The sequence below is a fragment of the Lepisosteus platostomus genome, chromosome 8 (assembly GCF_059453375.1).
Source record: "Lepisosteus platostomus isolate fLepPlt1 chromosome 8, fLepPlt1.hap1, whole genome shotgun sequence".
Classification (NCBI taxonomy): domain Eukaryota; kingdom Metazoa; phylum Chordata; class Actinopteri; order Semionotiformes; family Lepisosteidae; genus Lepisosteus; species Lepisosteus platostomus.
Genome location: NC_142618.1, coordinates 54572371 through 54589915, shown reverse-complemented (window position 1 = coordinate 54589915; position 17545 = coordinate 54572371). Strand labels below are relative to the sequence as shown.

Sequence of the window (17545 nt, the reverse complement as noted above, 5' to 3'; positions counted from 1 at the left end):
GTGTTTTATGAGACTGTAATAGTCAGCAAAGACAGGTAAAATGTCATATATTGGAGCAGCAATGAGATGGTTAAGCTTTCTAACTTTTCTAATGTCAAGAAAATGTTGGCAACTTACTTTAGACTAAAAGACTTGAATAATATATGTGCTCAGCTGCATAGCTCTTTGACGCTTTATTGGAAAAAACACTCTCAGAGGACTTTCCCAATTAAAAAGAGCTTAAAAAGGATGTTGTGAAGCTGGTTTACATTATTTCAGTCTCTTTGCAGATTAAAGTCATTTATTCACATGCTTATTATTAGACACAAGGGGATATCACTTTCTTGACTGCAGGAGTGTTTTAAGTATGCTATCAGTTTCCCCAATTTTACTTTTTTTATTTTTAATGATTAAACATTAAAGAAATAAAAGATAAAAAAGGCTGCACCTTTAATTAATTGCAGTACATGTAGTTAGTAATATGAAAAGTCTCAAATGCACACGGGTAACATCATTACAATAGAGCTAAAACTATATTCATTAGTTCTATTTCACTGTACTATATAATCATTCTCTTGAAGGTCATCTGTTTCATTTATTCCTACTTATCTATTTTAATTATTCATTAAATGCACATTTACACCTACACAGCAGGTAAGGTAATGTAGTTAGCATTGTTTTCAGCTTTTATGCTTCTGGTACTGTCTTCCTGTGAAACACCAGGCTTGCAGTACTAAACAATTGACAGAACTGTAAGCTATTTTTTTATTTAAGACTCATAAGCCTTTTGATTTATAATGGGCATTAAGACTTGTTGTATTTCTAGCATATCTTTTATTATAGATAAGGTTTTGCTTTGCATCAGTTTGTGTACTCACAAATTCTAGTAAGACCATGGAGCACATCTGCTGTTGTAATATCTTTCCAGTTTTTTTTCCCCTGAGCATGTCTTAAGAAGGTAATTTTCTCCCCTTCAAATGAAGAATATAAATTATCCACTGTAATTTAATTTTTAGTTTTACAAGCATTCATATTTTCCAAGTTATTACCAATAATTTATACTCCACAGTTTTTAGATAGGTTATCCAAGGAACGTAAGGGCACTCAACTCAAGTGCACTTGTAGGTTATATAAAGTATCAAGATACATTTATTTACTTGAATTGGAACATTTTCTTTTGTTTAAAGCAGATCACTGATTAATTTGTATGGACATACAGTAACAATCTTATTTCTGCACAGATTTAGTTAAATTCTATGTAACCATAAAAATGAAAAGGAAAACAGCATTCAGTCTTTATGACAATGCAGAAGTGTATTATATATTTGTTGCAAATTATTTTACACCTAAAGGAATAGATGTAAGGTAATCATTGCCTTACTTGCCTTAGTTATCAATGGTATCTTGCATTCTACAGCAGAAACCAGACTGTTGAGATGAAGAGAAAATATGGTGTGCACAGCTTTTTGTAAACGTATACTGTACTGAATAGAATCTTATAAGCTTGATTTGTAGATTTTAAAATACAAATGTTGGTTAAATATTTTGAATACAAACTATGTTTTTTACTTGCGAATTGAAGGTTACTGGCTTACTAACATATTACTAGCTTATTAATGTAAAGATATTTTCCATGTATTTTTTAAGAGTTTTTGTTAATCTGCATCTTAAAAAACAGTGATCAGCCTGATATTATTGTGTTGTAGATTTCTCAGTGACTTAGAACCAGTCTTGTTCCAGCTACAGTAAATACATTATGATTAATTTAACTAGGTATATGCAGAATTATTTTACAGCTTTTATTATGCATAAATAGCATATCCTATCCTACAAAGACTGTTTTCTGTTTCTGTTTCTGTTTGGATTTTTTGTTTTGGATTTTGTACACTTGAACAATGCCTTTGTGGTTCATTAAGTCATAGAACCCATTAAAGAATGATGCTCTAGAAAGAATAATTGCTCTTAATTTTAGTGTGGCATTGGTTTTCCCACACTTTCTTTTGAACATGTTCTACATTAATACAAAAAATCAAGATAGAAACGCATATCAGCCTTCTAAAAAGCTCTAAACGATAGTTGCAGAATGAAATGATAGTGCCTTTTAGATGTTTGGTCACTCTAAAACTACAGGCAATTAGAAATATTCAGAATCATATGTAAGAAAGCTCTGAGCAAAGGAAGACAGTTTAACACTCGCCTCTTCAGTGCAAAAATGATAAGAATCTTTCACACAGAATTTAATCAAAACCGTTTGCATGAATTTGCCTATTTAAATGTTTCCTACATGTTTTTGGGGAAACAATGTATTTTTTTTTATTATTGTCAGGTACTACAGTACCTCGTTTTAAAATAGAAGAATGTTTAAGAGTAACATACCATACATACAAGTTACAGTACTTGCCAGGCATTAGGGCTACTGAAGAAAAGCCAAAGTTCACCCATGCAGATAGTATACATACAGTATAAATATAGATCTTAATAAATCCTGAACTCCAAAACACTTGTTTAATTGAAATCACATGGGCCTTTTTACTACCCCATTTTTCATTGTCTTGTGCTTTGCTGTTAACAGGCAAGAAAAAATAATGTTCACTTCTTAAACTTTTTAAAACTTAGTCTATAATGAGGGATCTTTACAGCACAAGGACATGTAGACCACACTTCAGAAAGCTGGGAATTGCTATCGTAACAGAAGACACCCAAGGAAATTAAACATAGTACAGTTACAGGTCCACTACAAAGGTGTACACTCACAAAAGCATGAAAGCAGATAACCACATTAATAACAGCTTCATCAGGCATTTGGAGAACAGCAAGTAACAACTGACGTACAGACTTTTGGAAAACGACCTGCTTGTAAGTTGGGGAATTCCTTTATAATATAAATTCTGTCTTCAAAAAAAATATTGAATGGTTTACTTAAACATTATCTATGTGTATCTGACTCATTATAAATGGTATCAAATGAAAGATAGTTTTAGTTTCCTGTGTTCTCTCTGTCTGAGGGTTCTGTTCACAAAATAGGGAAATAGGAATTTTCTGTTCATATCTAGTATTCTTACTGGATGATAACTGAAATCTGGCCCACTCACAGTGGCACAAAAGGATCTGGCTGGCTGTTCTGCTTTCAGCTAAAAAATGTGTTGATGCTACATTAACTAGCTTGCACCTTCCCCTCTTCTTGCATCATTAGATCCTGGCTCATCTTAATATTATTTATATGGAGCTCTCAAATGCTAGGATCCACAGAACTAGTGGGAGAACGTTAGAGGTGCTGCTGCAGTCAATTTTGTATAAAACTCTGTTTTGTAGCATTCTTCAATTTTATTTTGTCTGTTGCTTCTTTGATTTACTTACATCTAATCTTCCAGTCACTTTTAAGACTGGATGCAGACATTAGCTTTGTTATCCCTGATTGCCTAGACACTGATTAACACTCAGATATATTGATTTGCACTCAGTAAACACAAAGCTTATTTAGTTGAAGATTAGTGTTGACTGGGACTTCTGAAACTAACACAGTGTGTTTAGTAATTGTGATGTGTGATGTGCTATGTATGAGGTTTTCGCTTAATAAATCTGATTTCAGGTGTGGGTTTAAATCCTGTGTGGAATACTGTTGTTCTACCATAGAGCAAGGTATTTAAATGAAATGATTCCAGTAAATGCCATGCTGTATAACTGGGTCTCCAAGTTATCCTTGTGAATGTAAACGTGTTCTTAATTGACTTATCAGCGCACAGTACTATGAACCTGACTCAGAAAAACAGTAAATGTATACAGTATTCACTCCCTTGCACATATTTAAATTAAATATTTTGAATAAACAGTGAATGCATAAACTGAGCACTTTTATGGGTGTAATATGTTATGGTAAATGTCGGCAAAATCTGCAAAAACATAATATATATGGATTACATAAGTATTCACTCCCTCTTCTTTGCCAAAACTGAATTAGTTCAGCTGCACAAGATTAATTTGACAAATTTAGTGGTTGAAGTCACACCACTAATTGAATTGCCTCTGTGCAGTAACACATGTTCACATGTTTTCAGAATAAATACACCTGACACTGTAAGCTCTCTGTCATAGTGTGTAGTTTAGGACCCTATGCAGAGGGTATAATCTGGAAGTGACTGGAATAAGACTTCAAGGGAAACAGCAGAAGCAGGATGGGATGGCAGACAGGGGGGCGTGATGGCTGTGATCTGGTGCTCAGGGGGTGTGGTGCAGGCGAACAGGTTAAAAATGTCCGAATAGGGAAAAGGGCACAGTCCTTTATCCAAAACCGGGAGGTCCATCCAAGACAAAGACAAGAGTAAAAAACAAGAAACAAGGACACGGAACCACGAAGTTCAAAATAGACTGACGAGGCCAGGCGCTCCACGCCAGAGACTTGGTCAGGACGCTGTTAAGAAGCCTGTGCCTTCAAACTGAGGATATAGGGTGACTTGGTGGTAGGCTGGCCTCTGGGCGTCCGTCTTCCAATGCAGAGCCAGGAGTAGCGAGAGTGCCAGGCTTAAATAAGGAAGGACAAACAGAGGCCAGGTGCATATAATCAACTAAAATACGAAAGGGCTGGAGGGCCCTTAAAAGGAGGGATTACGATCGTGACAGTCTCTCAGTCAAGTAGTGCAGTCAAGTAAATATCCATTTATGAAGACCATGTACATTTCAAAATAACTCAGATATAAAATTACAAAGACACTGAATATCACTTTGAGCATAGTGAATTTGATTATTAAAAAGTGGAAGGTGTATGGTATACACGAACAACGCTAGATTATGCTGTCCCTAGAAGCTGAGCAGATGGGCAAAGAGGAAATTGGTTAGGGATTCTTGACAATGAATCAATTTGGATAGAGTAAAATTTAGAAGACTGTATAATTTCTGCACAATATAGAGATAGTATTAGAAGATGTAATCTGAAGGTTAGGGACCTTTATATACACTATTTACTAATCTTAACAATATGATCATGACCTAAAAATACTCAAATTAGAAAAAGGTCTCAGCAATTAAATATCAGATATAATATGATACAAAATGAATTTTTGTATGTTAAGACACAATTACTTGCTTTTCTGATACTTGTTATACATATATTTTATATATTTTTATTACATATTTTGTAATTCAACATGGGGAAATATTTGAATGGTTTGAATAATTTTTGCAAGGATCTGTATGGGGAATTGTATCTATTTATTATAAAGCATTCTGGAAATTAAGGATTTATGCTTATTTTGAATATCTCTGGTACTGTATAATATAATGTAATATGTTTTAATATAGATAATGGAGGGTCCATCTACAGATTTTTCTTAGCTGGTCCAATGCGTAATATGACTCCTTGTAATGGAATGTTGACTGCTTGTAGATCATCTCTATCATGTGTCTTCCATACTTAAAAAGGAAGGAAACTAGACACTGTTTTGGGGTTTACTGCTATAATTAATTCCCATTGTAGAGAACTGCATAGCTGAGAATAGAGTTGTTTGCATCAAGCCCATTCAAATGGTATTTAATTCATTGAATGTGATTTGACTCCAACAAGTTTAATTTGTGGTATCACTTCACTGAACTTCACTAAACTTCAACACATTCCTGAGTAACAGTACATTTTTAAAACAATATAAGTCTTCAATATGATATAATCTTAACACAATTTAAAAGCGAGTGTGAAGTACAAATAAAACACCATGAGGGTGAAACAATGTAACTTATCAACAATGTAATTTATCAATAAAATGAAAATCTCAAGCTTTGGTTGCTTATGAACATTCCAATGCATCCCAATACCCCAGCCTAATGAACTGATCAGATAGATCTCATTAGACTAATGACTAGTATTATCCATGTGCATATGGGGTACAATTTAGTATTTTCCCTAATGCAGCTAAAAGCCCTATATGTAAGGTTTATTGCAGTTTAATTTCTTTTGATATGGAAATAAAAGGATCACTGAAAAATAAGACAGACAAGAGTCTGTCTCAGAAGTTAAAAGAAGTTTTTATTTCATGCGCATGGGAGCGAAACACACAGAGATGCTCAGTGTATTTTTCTCAAAGTAATTATACTAGAACAGTCCAGTTATCTATCACACTTCCCTATGCTTACAAGACTGGAAGTGTTCCAAAATCATGCACATCTTTCTACTTCCCTATTTGGTAAAGATAACTTATTTTAATAAAATTGGTTACTTAGGTTCATAGCATGCATTCCTATATGACATTATAGAATTACATAGTAGTCCAGCATTCTTCCAATCCAGGTTGAACCAGTTCTAAATGTCAACCTTATAAAATATTGCATCATCTGCAGGAAAAGTGTGTACAAAGTTCACAGAGACCCTCTCAACAACATTAAGAAAGGAGTGCTGTACTAGTTATTTTAATGTGGATACTAAAAATCCAAGATGTGGCAACTGTTCTATATTTCAGGAACAAAAAGTATATGTTTAGATGTTACTTGAAGAACCATGAAAAAAATACTTATTTAGTTGTCACTTTTATCCAGAACAGTATAATGACCTATTGTTGTATCATACAAATCCCAGGACCAGATTGTAAAGCTGGGTTTGGCAAAGTGCTGAGAGCAACAGCAGCATTATCTTCTAGTATTTGATCCCATGACCATCTCTATGGGACTCCAGATCCACTACCACTACTCCTGATTTTAACCAATGGTCAATAGAAGCAAAGTGTTATTCTGCATAACAAGGTGCTACAAACAAATATTTCTCTATAAGGTCTTCAACTTTACTCTTGGAGAGCCCCAATCCAGTTAGTCGTTTACATCACCTGTTTTTTAAAGACCATCAACACCTACAAGTTATTTGTAAATCATGCAAGTCATCTATTTAATGTAGAAAATTCTCATACTTGAGAGCTACAGAGTTAAAAATTGTTGAATTTAACAAATAACATGTTTATTTTTTATTTATCATAATGTGATTGTTCCAGATCTTTAATTAATAATGATCTAATGATGATTAGTGGAAATGTGATTAAAAATGTGACCCAACAAAATCAGCTGGATAGGGGATCTCTGGCACAGCAGTTTGAGATACCTCTTTTAGTATATTATTAAATCTCAATCTGTACTTTGAAAATGTGCCAGGTGATCCTTGTCTATTGCCAACATCCTAAAAAACACAGTACCCCAGCATCTTATATAAGCTTTTTCCCTATGAATGTAGTTAGACACAAAATTATGAATTCCAGCTTGTGGTCAGAGCTTCACATTGCAATTTAAATCTAATGAGAATTAGTCTTTTTCTCCTTGTGTCCTATCCTGAGGCTTTCATTTGCATAAGGTGCTTAATATTCCATAGAATGTTGCTTCTGACCTATAGAAACTGTATGGAATGCCCAAGAGGAAATACATTTACATGATTCTTTATTTCAAGGCAAAAATGAATTTGTGCTTTGAAGATGAAAACTGTGATCTTGCATACCGATTTGTATTTCAGCCATAAATCAAAATCCCTTACTTTATTACTGGTCTTTCTCAAGAATGAGGATTCTGGTAGGTTCAGGAACAGTGGGGTCTATAAGTTAATAAGGCTTAAAGTGCCTGTCACTATTTCTGCAAGATGGTAGCAGAGAATGTTATTTATAGATAGAATTGAAATAAGCCTGTGTTGATAAAATTCCTCATTGGTACCAGTACCATTTGGGGAGTATTTGCTAGAATAGAAAGCCCGCTTTGCAGTGTGGATTTATGTGCACTGTACATATGCACAATTATATATACACAAAACCCTGCCATATAAAAATGAACATTTCAATTGCAATTAGGTTTGTACAAGCTCTTAGAAACAGATTTCATGCTGTGCACAGCATGCAATTGCATAAAACAGTGGATTGGGCTAAAAGTACAGTCACAGCAGTTTGTATCTGCAGTACTTCTACAGCTTTATCTTTGTGCTTATTTATATACAATAATACAAACAATGTTACCCATATTATTGGCAACTGTTTTGAAGAAACTATTTTTATTTCAGATGATTGTGTATTGTAAACACAAAAAAGACATACTGTATTGGTACAGCACTTAATGTACTGTAATGTACTTGCCATTATCATAATTTTTAAACAGAATCTGATACAGACTGAAGCATCTACCTGATAAGTAGATGTCAGCTTAAAAAAGGTTTACTATCTTTCCACACATGAAATGTGTCAAAGAGTATGGTTATAATTTAATGAGGAACCCTTTAAAATATTGTTAATTGCTAGACTTCTTTAAGCTGCATGCTGATAGCAATATAATCAATAATAAAGGGAAAAGGTTTGTGTGATAGCCTAAAATATGGAGAGTTTTTCGTAGAAATTAAGCTTGCTAGGAGATCATGATTCCAGACAAATTCAGGGCAAACTCAGACTCTGACTGTTTTGCCGACAAAAGATCTCATGCTACTGTTTGTAAAAGTAGGACAGGTAACCTCAGTATCCTGGCTAAATTTTGGGTTGTCATGGATTTGAACAATCTGGCTTACTTAATTTTTGTCTTTAATTCAAATGGTAAACATATATCTCAACTTTATTCCTTTATTTTGCCATAGTTGGACTGCTGGTGTCTCATACAGTCCTTAAAGAATGGTTGTAGGGGGTGTCAGGTGTGAGGGACTGTATTGAGGTTAAGTTGCATTGATGTGCCACTGACATCCTTGTGTTGATGCAGTTTCATGCCTTATCCCGTGCATTTCCAGCCCTGATAAAAGGCCCTCTTAGCATAGATGCCAGACAATCAAAATATCATGCAGAGGTGACGTTGGGGTTGCTAAGAATGACTGTGTTTGACTGTGTCAGTGATCGAGGGGGAAGAATAAATAAAATAGAAAATAAATGGACATGTAAATGATATGCAAGCATATTAGTCAAATCATATGTTTCAGAGTAACATGTTTTATTTTTCATTTCAATTAAAAGTGTGAGGTGAAGAGGTGTATTAAGAAAGTAAACAGCAGGAAAACCAAAATAGTTGTGGTAGGAAATAGGTTTGGTTAGTATGGAAACGGGTGTATTATAACACTGTCCCTTCTGTTCTAGGAATTTTCCAGGGTAATTTATCATTCTTTTCCTCTCCATTCATGCATTTAACAACATGTCCACCTTATGTGACCTATACACACAGGGTGGTGCTAAGTTAAATTAAGTGGGCCAGGTCTGATAAAGAAAGTAATCAGCCAGTCAAACAATTGCATGAGCACTCAATGGCCAGAACAAAACTGCAGATGTCAGCTGTCCAATTTTGTGCACAAGAAATGGCTTGCCCAAATGCTAGTGAACAGCATCCATGGATCATCCAGGCTGGAACAGAAGAGATGTGGACATGCTGTCTCACAATAGCCTACTATTTGAATAAACTACTGTAGGGAAAACCGGTTCCGGGACGCCAAATATGTAAGAAAAGTGGCTCTCTGAAGGCACCAGTTCTGTAGGGTTTGGGCATTTACTGAGACAATTATTAATTGTAGCAGTAAATCACAAAGTTGATTCTTTTGATGGCTTTAGAATCCAACCATGCGACATAACTCAAACAACGCGCACACACAGGTACTAATACACGAGGATACATTTATTAATACATAGAATATGCATATAAACCTAACAGATCTTATCGAGAGGGTTATCAGAATACAAAAGATATATATTCAATCAGTTACAAAGTGTTACACATCAAGAGGACATACGTTCAGTATATCATTCATTAAGACCGTTTCGTAAAGTGAACTTGGTTACAACTTCTACATTAGATACTCAAACAAGTACATAACTCTTAGGAATTAAATTGATATCAACTGGTTGGGATAACAATTGAATTCTCGAGCTGTAATGCATTGAAGTTGAATACTCATCCAATCTTTGGGGATTCAGATCTCCTGCGGGCACAAAGAAACAGTTGCAGGCCGTTGCTGTCCAATCCGCGCTCTCTGGCTCGGTGCCAGGCTGTGCTGTGCGGCTTGCGACGGTGTGCTGCTGATGCTCACTGTTGGCTTTAACTAGCAAAGTTTGTGCACAGGAGAAAAGATGACTGTGGGTCCCAGCAAGTCAGGAAGAGGACCAGTTCGTTTATGATGAAGAGCTAGTTCTGAATAGTAATTCAGCTGTCCACAGTTCCGACCTGTTCACGAGGCCTGCTGCTGGTTACTCTCTGGCAACCTCCACTCTAGACTCTTAGAACAAAGGAAAGTTCTGGCACTCGGACACACTGGCCGTTCCGTGGTTGTCCGGGCTGAGTCTCAGGATGGTCAGGAGGCGCGCTGCGAGAATGTCCTGCCCTTGGGATTCTCCTTTGAATTCCTTCTGAATCTTGTCTGAATCTTGTTGAATCTCTCAGGCTCTCTGTGTTGCCTGTTTTTACCTGGAGGAACTTCAGCTCATTGATTGGCTGAAAGTTCCATGGGCATCAGAGTCCCACGTGGGTTACTCGGCCCTACCAGTCCCTGATTGGTTGATCAAGGTGAGATATGAGTCACTTAGTCCTGACACTTAGTAATGCAGTCCAGATGTCCAACTCGCACTCCCTAGACAGATAGGCACCAATGGATGACCATTGATCATGATAGCCAGGCTTAGCTAAGTGCATCCCCCTTTGGGAGCTGTCCTTGGACCTTAAATCACCTTGCATGAATGGTTTCTCTGTGGCTGCACCACAGAGATGAACAGAGAAATGAGGCCTAATTTGGGAAAGCTCAGAAACACTTAATTCTGCCTTATTATTAAGCCTCGCCGCTACACTACTTTCATGTATGTAGACATACATTTCCTATCCCATAGTCTCTCTGATTTTCTGTGCATACATGTACTTTATACAAAAACAAGTTATACATTCAACAGGTATTTTCATCACTTACTGTATACACTTGTGAAATATACTGTACTTATGAGTTTGCAAGTACAAAGTTTATGTGCAAACACAAAATACATATTGATTTGCTGTTTTTCCCCCAAATGCAGTAGGAAAGGGACTCTTTGAAATTAAAAACAAAAGCTCTCTGGCAAGGTTGTACTGTGAATTTACTAGGGCACTATCACAAGACTCAAGTATTGAGAACTACCCATGTACTGTATGTAACTACAAAATGTATGTAACGGCCTGAAGAACAAAGTTATCTATCTTGAAGTAATCACCCTAGAAATTACTACCTCACTATAACAACTATGGTTGGTATCACAATTTAATTCAAAGGGACAAACATTAACCTTATTCCAGGTATCTTACAATAATAAAGCATTAACATACTGTAATAATAATAAAACCTTGGACTGAGAAATAGGGTAATGCTTTTGGTTTAATTCGCACACATAAGTGTCATTCAGTCTGATCTGGCTGATCTGGATCTTACCCTAAAGATCATATGGTACATTCATGAGGTTCGTGTGCAGTGTAGTGTATCAGTAGTGCCACACTGTCCACAGTACATATTTGAGTTTGAGACAATGGAGGAAACACCACATGCCAAGTATCAAACATCTCCAAAAGGTGCCTAACTTGGACCCTATGACTCAAACTTTATCTTCAAAATATGAATTAATGTTACAACCAGAACATATAGAGGAAAATAAACCCATTCATATTATTTAATCTTAAAACTATATAAATATAAATATAGTTATATGTATAGGAACAGGTAACAAGTTTATTCCATGCTGAAAAGAAAAGAAAGGAAACACAACTCTTCGGCTGTGAAGCCTTCTTCAGGTGTTCACATGGAATGCTTCCAGCATAGAATAAACTCGTTACCTGTTCCTTTGCAGCCTACGCATGCTGACGCAGCTACCTACTTGAACTAGTTATATGTATATATACAAATATAACTTGGAGTTATATTTTTAAGAGTTTTGTTTTTATACATTTGAGTCCACATACTGTATAGAAATATGTCTAAATGTTTATGATATTATGCATATTAATGCATATGCCCTTATAAGTTTCATTCTTTGTTTCATTTGTTTTAATTTTATTGCAGATAACACAGCTAGCATTTTTGCCAGAAGACGGAAATTTAGCCGAACAACACAAGATTTGTATCATCTGCCAATTGTTATCTCCGATGGGGGTGATCCTAATCTCAGTAGCACGAGTACCCTCACTCTGCGGGTGTGTGCATGTGAACACAATGGGAAAATAAGAACATGCCATGCAGAAGCATTCCTTTCATCAGCAGGTCTTAGCACCGGAGCCCTTATTGCCATACTGCTTTGCGTCATTATTCTACTTGGTAAGTTTTCCTCAAAACCTTTCAGATGCTTTCCTATGCTTTGTTTAAAAAAATATCCAAATGGAAAAAAAATGTAAGTTATGTTTCCAACAAATGATACTTATAGATGCACTTACAAACCTGGTTTCTTGTGTGAGCATGAGAAAGAAAGTAAACACGAACAGAAGAAAACACTAACCGCAATGAATTCAGTCTGGAGAACCTTCTAATTACAAGACTGTTCTGATTGTGTGTGGATTGTCTCTGCTTGAAGGTGATGCATATTAATGTGAGGATTGTCATTTTAGCTAGCACTAAAATACAAAGGGTCATTTTATGTTTGAAGTAATGCTATTGGAATTCAAATATTCAAGTCAGGGACTTGATGTGGTCATAAATATCCTTGTTTCCATTCTTAATTTACAGTAATTCATTAAAGGTGTTAATTGTAGGAGGTGTTACAGTTTCTCCCATGCAGTTTGTTAAAATCTGTTTCTTTTACATAATATTGTATACATTTCAATGCATAGAAAAAGTAGTTTACATGAACAGAATAAGATATAAAACCATTGTATCAGATTGTTTTTAAAATAAATAATTTTTAAAAAATGTGATATTACTCACTTAAGAAAATCTAAAACCATGAAGTTATTTAGATGCAGAAAGTAACTTAGAATTAAAAATGTGTGCCTTTCATGTTTTTTTATGTTAAGAAAAAAGCTTATGAAAGATTAAATGCTATTCATATAGTATGCTAAATAATAGATGCTATATAATGAATACCTCTACATGATTTACAAAATAGACTTGCATGCATATTCAAACATAAAGTGTTTTATTGTTGTGGCTGTCACATGCATTTCCCTGAGTGTGGAGAATGTGTACAAATGTCATTTTTATAAACCAAATAATTTTCTTTTTAACGCTAAATATGCCACAATACCCATTTCAGGTCTATTATTACCTACAATAGCATGGAGTTTCATGTTGATGGATTATAGCTGACTAAAATCAAGCAAAAAATATATTTGAAAAATTCTGCACTTTCTTCTATATTTGAGGTGAAATAAGTGTGCCACCACAAATAAAGAAATATATATTTTGAACCTAAATAGAAACTGTTAAAACATCAACATTCAAATTAAATCTTTCACTTTATGTACCGTAGGTGTGGTATTACATGGAAAAGTTTTTCTCATTTGGCTGTACAGAGAAAAAACATTTTGCATTTAGTGCAAATCTCAAAGGTTTTTCTGTTGCATCCTTTCCTTTGCCATGGTTGGTAGCCCTAGTCCCTTTCTTGTAGAAACTCAGCATGCTGTCATACTTTTCTGCTCATTTCCTGCTGCTGTTTCATTAGTTAAGTGACAGCTGGCTATGCTACCTGGAAGCCTTCTCTCTATTGGATCCTTTTGTACAGTAGTCTTTGAGTTTTATTCCTTGAGCACAGATTTGCTGTCACACTGTTGTGATAACAGATTCATGGGTCTTTTGGTTATCACCTCTGTTGTTCATCTTCTTTGTTGGTGCAGAGATTTGTCATTAACTAGCCATTCTTAAAAAAATGCAAAAAAATGTGATATTGCTGGAAAGTCCAGGATGGCCACAAGAGAGCCAAGATGGAATTGAGAGTGTATAATTAACCACATTTTACCAACACTCAAAAAACTATTGTCCACTACAAAGGGCGATGACTGTGTCTCAGGAGGACAGAGTAGTAAATAAAAACAGAATTAGTAATCCAAACATGTACGAATGAGTAATAAAATTAAAATATTATTGTTCAAAGGGGATTATATAAAGTGGATTGTGAACATCTAAACCTAATATAGAATACAAATATTTAGATAAGAAACCATGGACTGACTCATTTGTTTTGTTACTTTTTGATGATTTTAAATGGTAGATTGATTATGGCAAAGCTTGTGAATTATGATTTTTTAATATTTTTTTAAACCCCTTAAGCTTGTGGATAAAATTGCACAAGTATGAAATGTCAAATGTCAAGATGTTATTTCAGTTACATATTTCACTAGTTCCAAGATTTCAATATGAAATCAAGGACCATACAGGGGGATTTAGATAAAATCCTATTTTCATTTTGCTTTCCTTATCACATCTTAAAAATGTTGCAACCTAAGATCAATTGTCTCTGCTCTTGATAAATTACTTTTAAAATAATCAAAACATCATAAAATTGTAATAATAATCGTACATGTCATCACAGGAGATAACCCATAAAACTCTTTGTCTTGGCACTGTAGGAGTCCGATTGCTGAGTGCTGAGTATCTTTATAATGCTCAGCATGTGGGAAGCTGATTTTTGACTGCTGTATGCTTTACTACATTAGCTGGAGGTTTTATGAGCTCTGGTGCAATCTGAAAAATATGGATTAATCTAAAAAGATTTCCTCAATCAAACTGAGCAGAAAATCAGTGCTTTTCAATTTGTATTCATATTCATTTTCATTATTATTATTTCATTATTCATGTTCACTTTAATGACTAATAATTTAAGGTTTTTTAGTTGCATTATGTGTGCATGGGTTGCATTGGTATTAGTGATATCTGGTGAATTAATTTAATGGAGAAGTTTAGAGTCTGAATAGTTGATCACAAGGAAAAATGTATATAAAAGACCTAGTTGCGATCTGATAAAGAAAAAAAAACTTGAAGATTTATACATAGATAAAACATTTATATATATATAACTTTTATATATACTGCATATGCAATGTAATATTGCCTCTTCTTCACCTACAGTAAAAGGCGGCTTGATAGCATGGATAGTACTACTGCCTCATGCCTGTTAAGTGTTGGGTCAAGGGCTCCAGGTTGTTGTGGCATGTTCGTTTCACATTCACTTGGAAATGTATGCACGTATTTGCCACATTCTCTAAATAACCTTGTTACACAACCTTTTAACTCTTATATAGTCATATTGATGCCTGAAGCCAACCATACTCCCACCAAAATGACTGCCCTGTTGTTGTCACCTAAACATTTTTGTCAACACTCAAAGTTCTAAAAAAATATAAAGCACATTGTGATAGATAAATAAGATTGAAAATCTTGCAAGAAACTTGAAAACTCAGTCTTTGTTAAGCACTGCATAAAACTGTCACAAAGCATCTTTCAGGACCCTATACAGACAGCACTAACCAGAAGGGAGTGAGAAAACATGGGGGGAAAAAAGACTAGGATAGGGGCTGGAAGAATAACAGGGGGCGTGTCCAAGGTGCACTGGTGTTCGGGGGGGAGTGCCCAGGGCAAACAAATCCAAGGGAGTCCGTAAGATAAACCAGGGAAAGCCAATGTCTAAAGCCGTGTGATCCCTCCTGACACAGACAAACGAAGTTAAAAGCTGGAGCGGGATCCAGCAAAGGGTTGGGGGAAATAAAAGGGGGTTATGGGGCCAGGCGCTCCCAGTCCCGGACCCAGATGGTCAGGACGCCGTTGTGAAGCCTATGCTCCTGGACTCACGGGTAGGCAGGCTTCAGGGCCTCCATCATCCGAACCTGAGACCAGATTGGCAGGAACATCTGGCTTTTATAGGACGGGGGCAGGAACCGGAGGCAGGTGCAGGAGATAGAGAATAAACAAGGAAAGGCTGGAGCATCCTTAAGAGGAGGGGTTTACGATCGTGACACATACATTTACTACCCTTTTCTTGGACATGATTGACATCTTATTTTCCTACATTTAAATTAATTGATCTGAAGGTGTTCTCTTTATGATTTCAAAAGGTATACTTTAGTTTTTTTAACATTTCTAAAAAACAATTTCTGCAAAGTGTATTGTGACACTAGAAATGGGATGCTGTAACGCTACAATGACTATGTCCAGCAATATGTATCACTTCATTTCCATTTGACATTTCCATTTGATTTGTATTTTTATCACAGTCTTCAAGATCAGTCTTAATTTAGTACTGATAATAATCAATACTAAAAAATATAAATACCTGGAGAGGCTGTTTCATTTAATTTAAGTTTAATTTAATTAATCTCAAAACAATTCTCCCACTATAAGAATAATTATAAATTGCAGGTTAACCATGAAACATTGAAGCAAACTGATGTTTTTTTTTTTTCCATTAACTTTTTTACTCTGCATAATCAAGAAGAAACATTAGCATTCAATAAAATCAAATCATAGAGCACTATTATTGCAATAGAGCTTTGTGATTTAAATATTGGGGTTTACAATTAAAAAGATTGTTAACCTTTCTGATTACAGTGTATTGGTTCTTGAGATCATTGCTTGAATGAAAACAATAAATATATGCAACTTAGCTGTTATGTTGAAATGTTTCATTGCTATGTTATGTCACACCTGGGAGTAAATAGTTTTAACTTTTGAAACCTTTGCTTTTTTCCCTTCTGTAGCAATTGTTGTACTTTTTATCACTCTCAGAAGAAGCAAGAAAGAGCCACTTATTATATCTGAGGAGGATGTTAGAGAGAATGTCGTTACATATGATGACGAGGGAGGGGGAGAGGAAGACACTGAAGCTTTTGACATCATAGCATTAAGGAACCCAGCAGCTGCAGAAGAACTGAAATTCCGCAGAGATGTCAGGCCAGAGGTACAAAGGGTTCCAAGGCAGAGCCCACCTTCAGTCCTGGATAATGTGGATGTACAGGAATTTATTAAACAAAGACTGATCGAAGCTGACCTTGACACTAGTGTTCCTCCTTATGATTCTCTCCAGACCTATGCATACGAAGGGCATGGATCACCCGCTGGATCAATCAGCTCTCTTGATTCAGCAACCACACACTCAGAGCAAGATTATACTTATCTTTGTGACTGGGGACCAGAATTCCAGAAACTGGCAGAACTCTATGGAGAGTCAGATCGAACCACCTAGCTTGTGCTATTGTAAACAAAACCCGTCAGCTAAATAATAAAAAAGCTTTTGAACTGTACTATTTGTTCACGTTTACTAGAGAATCCAGTGCCCTTTTTAATTTCAAACTTGGGTTTTACGTGTGCAAGAAAAATGCCTGATTTTGAACAATACAGAATAACAGGATTTTTTTCCCTGGTGTATATTTTTTATTGCTAAATAAAGTCCATAGTTCCAGATATGTCATTATGTGATGAAGTGTAAGTAACACATTTTTGAGTTAACATCAGTTTAATTGTTCTGGATAACTGAAAAAAAAACACATTTCAAACCATGTCACAAGACTGGAAAATTGCCTCACTTCCTAAAAGTGGTAACAAAGTTTGCACTGAAACAATGAAATATACAATAGCTTAATAAGTGAGATTAGAATAAAAAATAAAAGTTAAGGGTACAGAATTTGCAGTGCTGTACATTAAATTGAAATTAAGCTTCTGCTCAAT

At 35.4% G+C, this 17545-nt stretch overlaps 1 protein-coding gene across 5 annotated transcripts in view; it reads left to right on the top strand.

The window, feature by feature from the left end:
• Positions 1-17121, top strand: part of LOC148657543 (cadherin-18) — a 345544-nt gene extending 328423 nt beyond the window's left edge. For all 5 annotated transcript variants that reach the window (XM_088643967.1, XM_088643963.1, XM_088643965.1 and 2 more), the window contains 2 exons: positions 11960-12211; positions 16579-17121. In XM_088643967.1, the coding sequence (XP_088500093.1) occupies positions 11960-12211; positions 16579-17063 (737 nt within the window). In that variant the 3' untranslated portion in view covers positions 17064-17121. The remainder of the gene's footprint in view (positions 1-11959; positions 12212-16578) is intronic.
• The last annotated feature ends 424 nt before the right edge of the window (positions 17122-17545 follow it).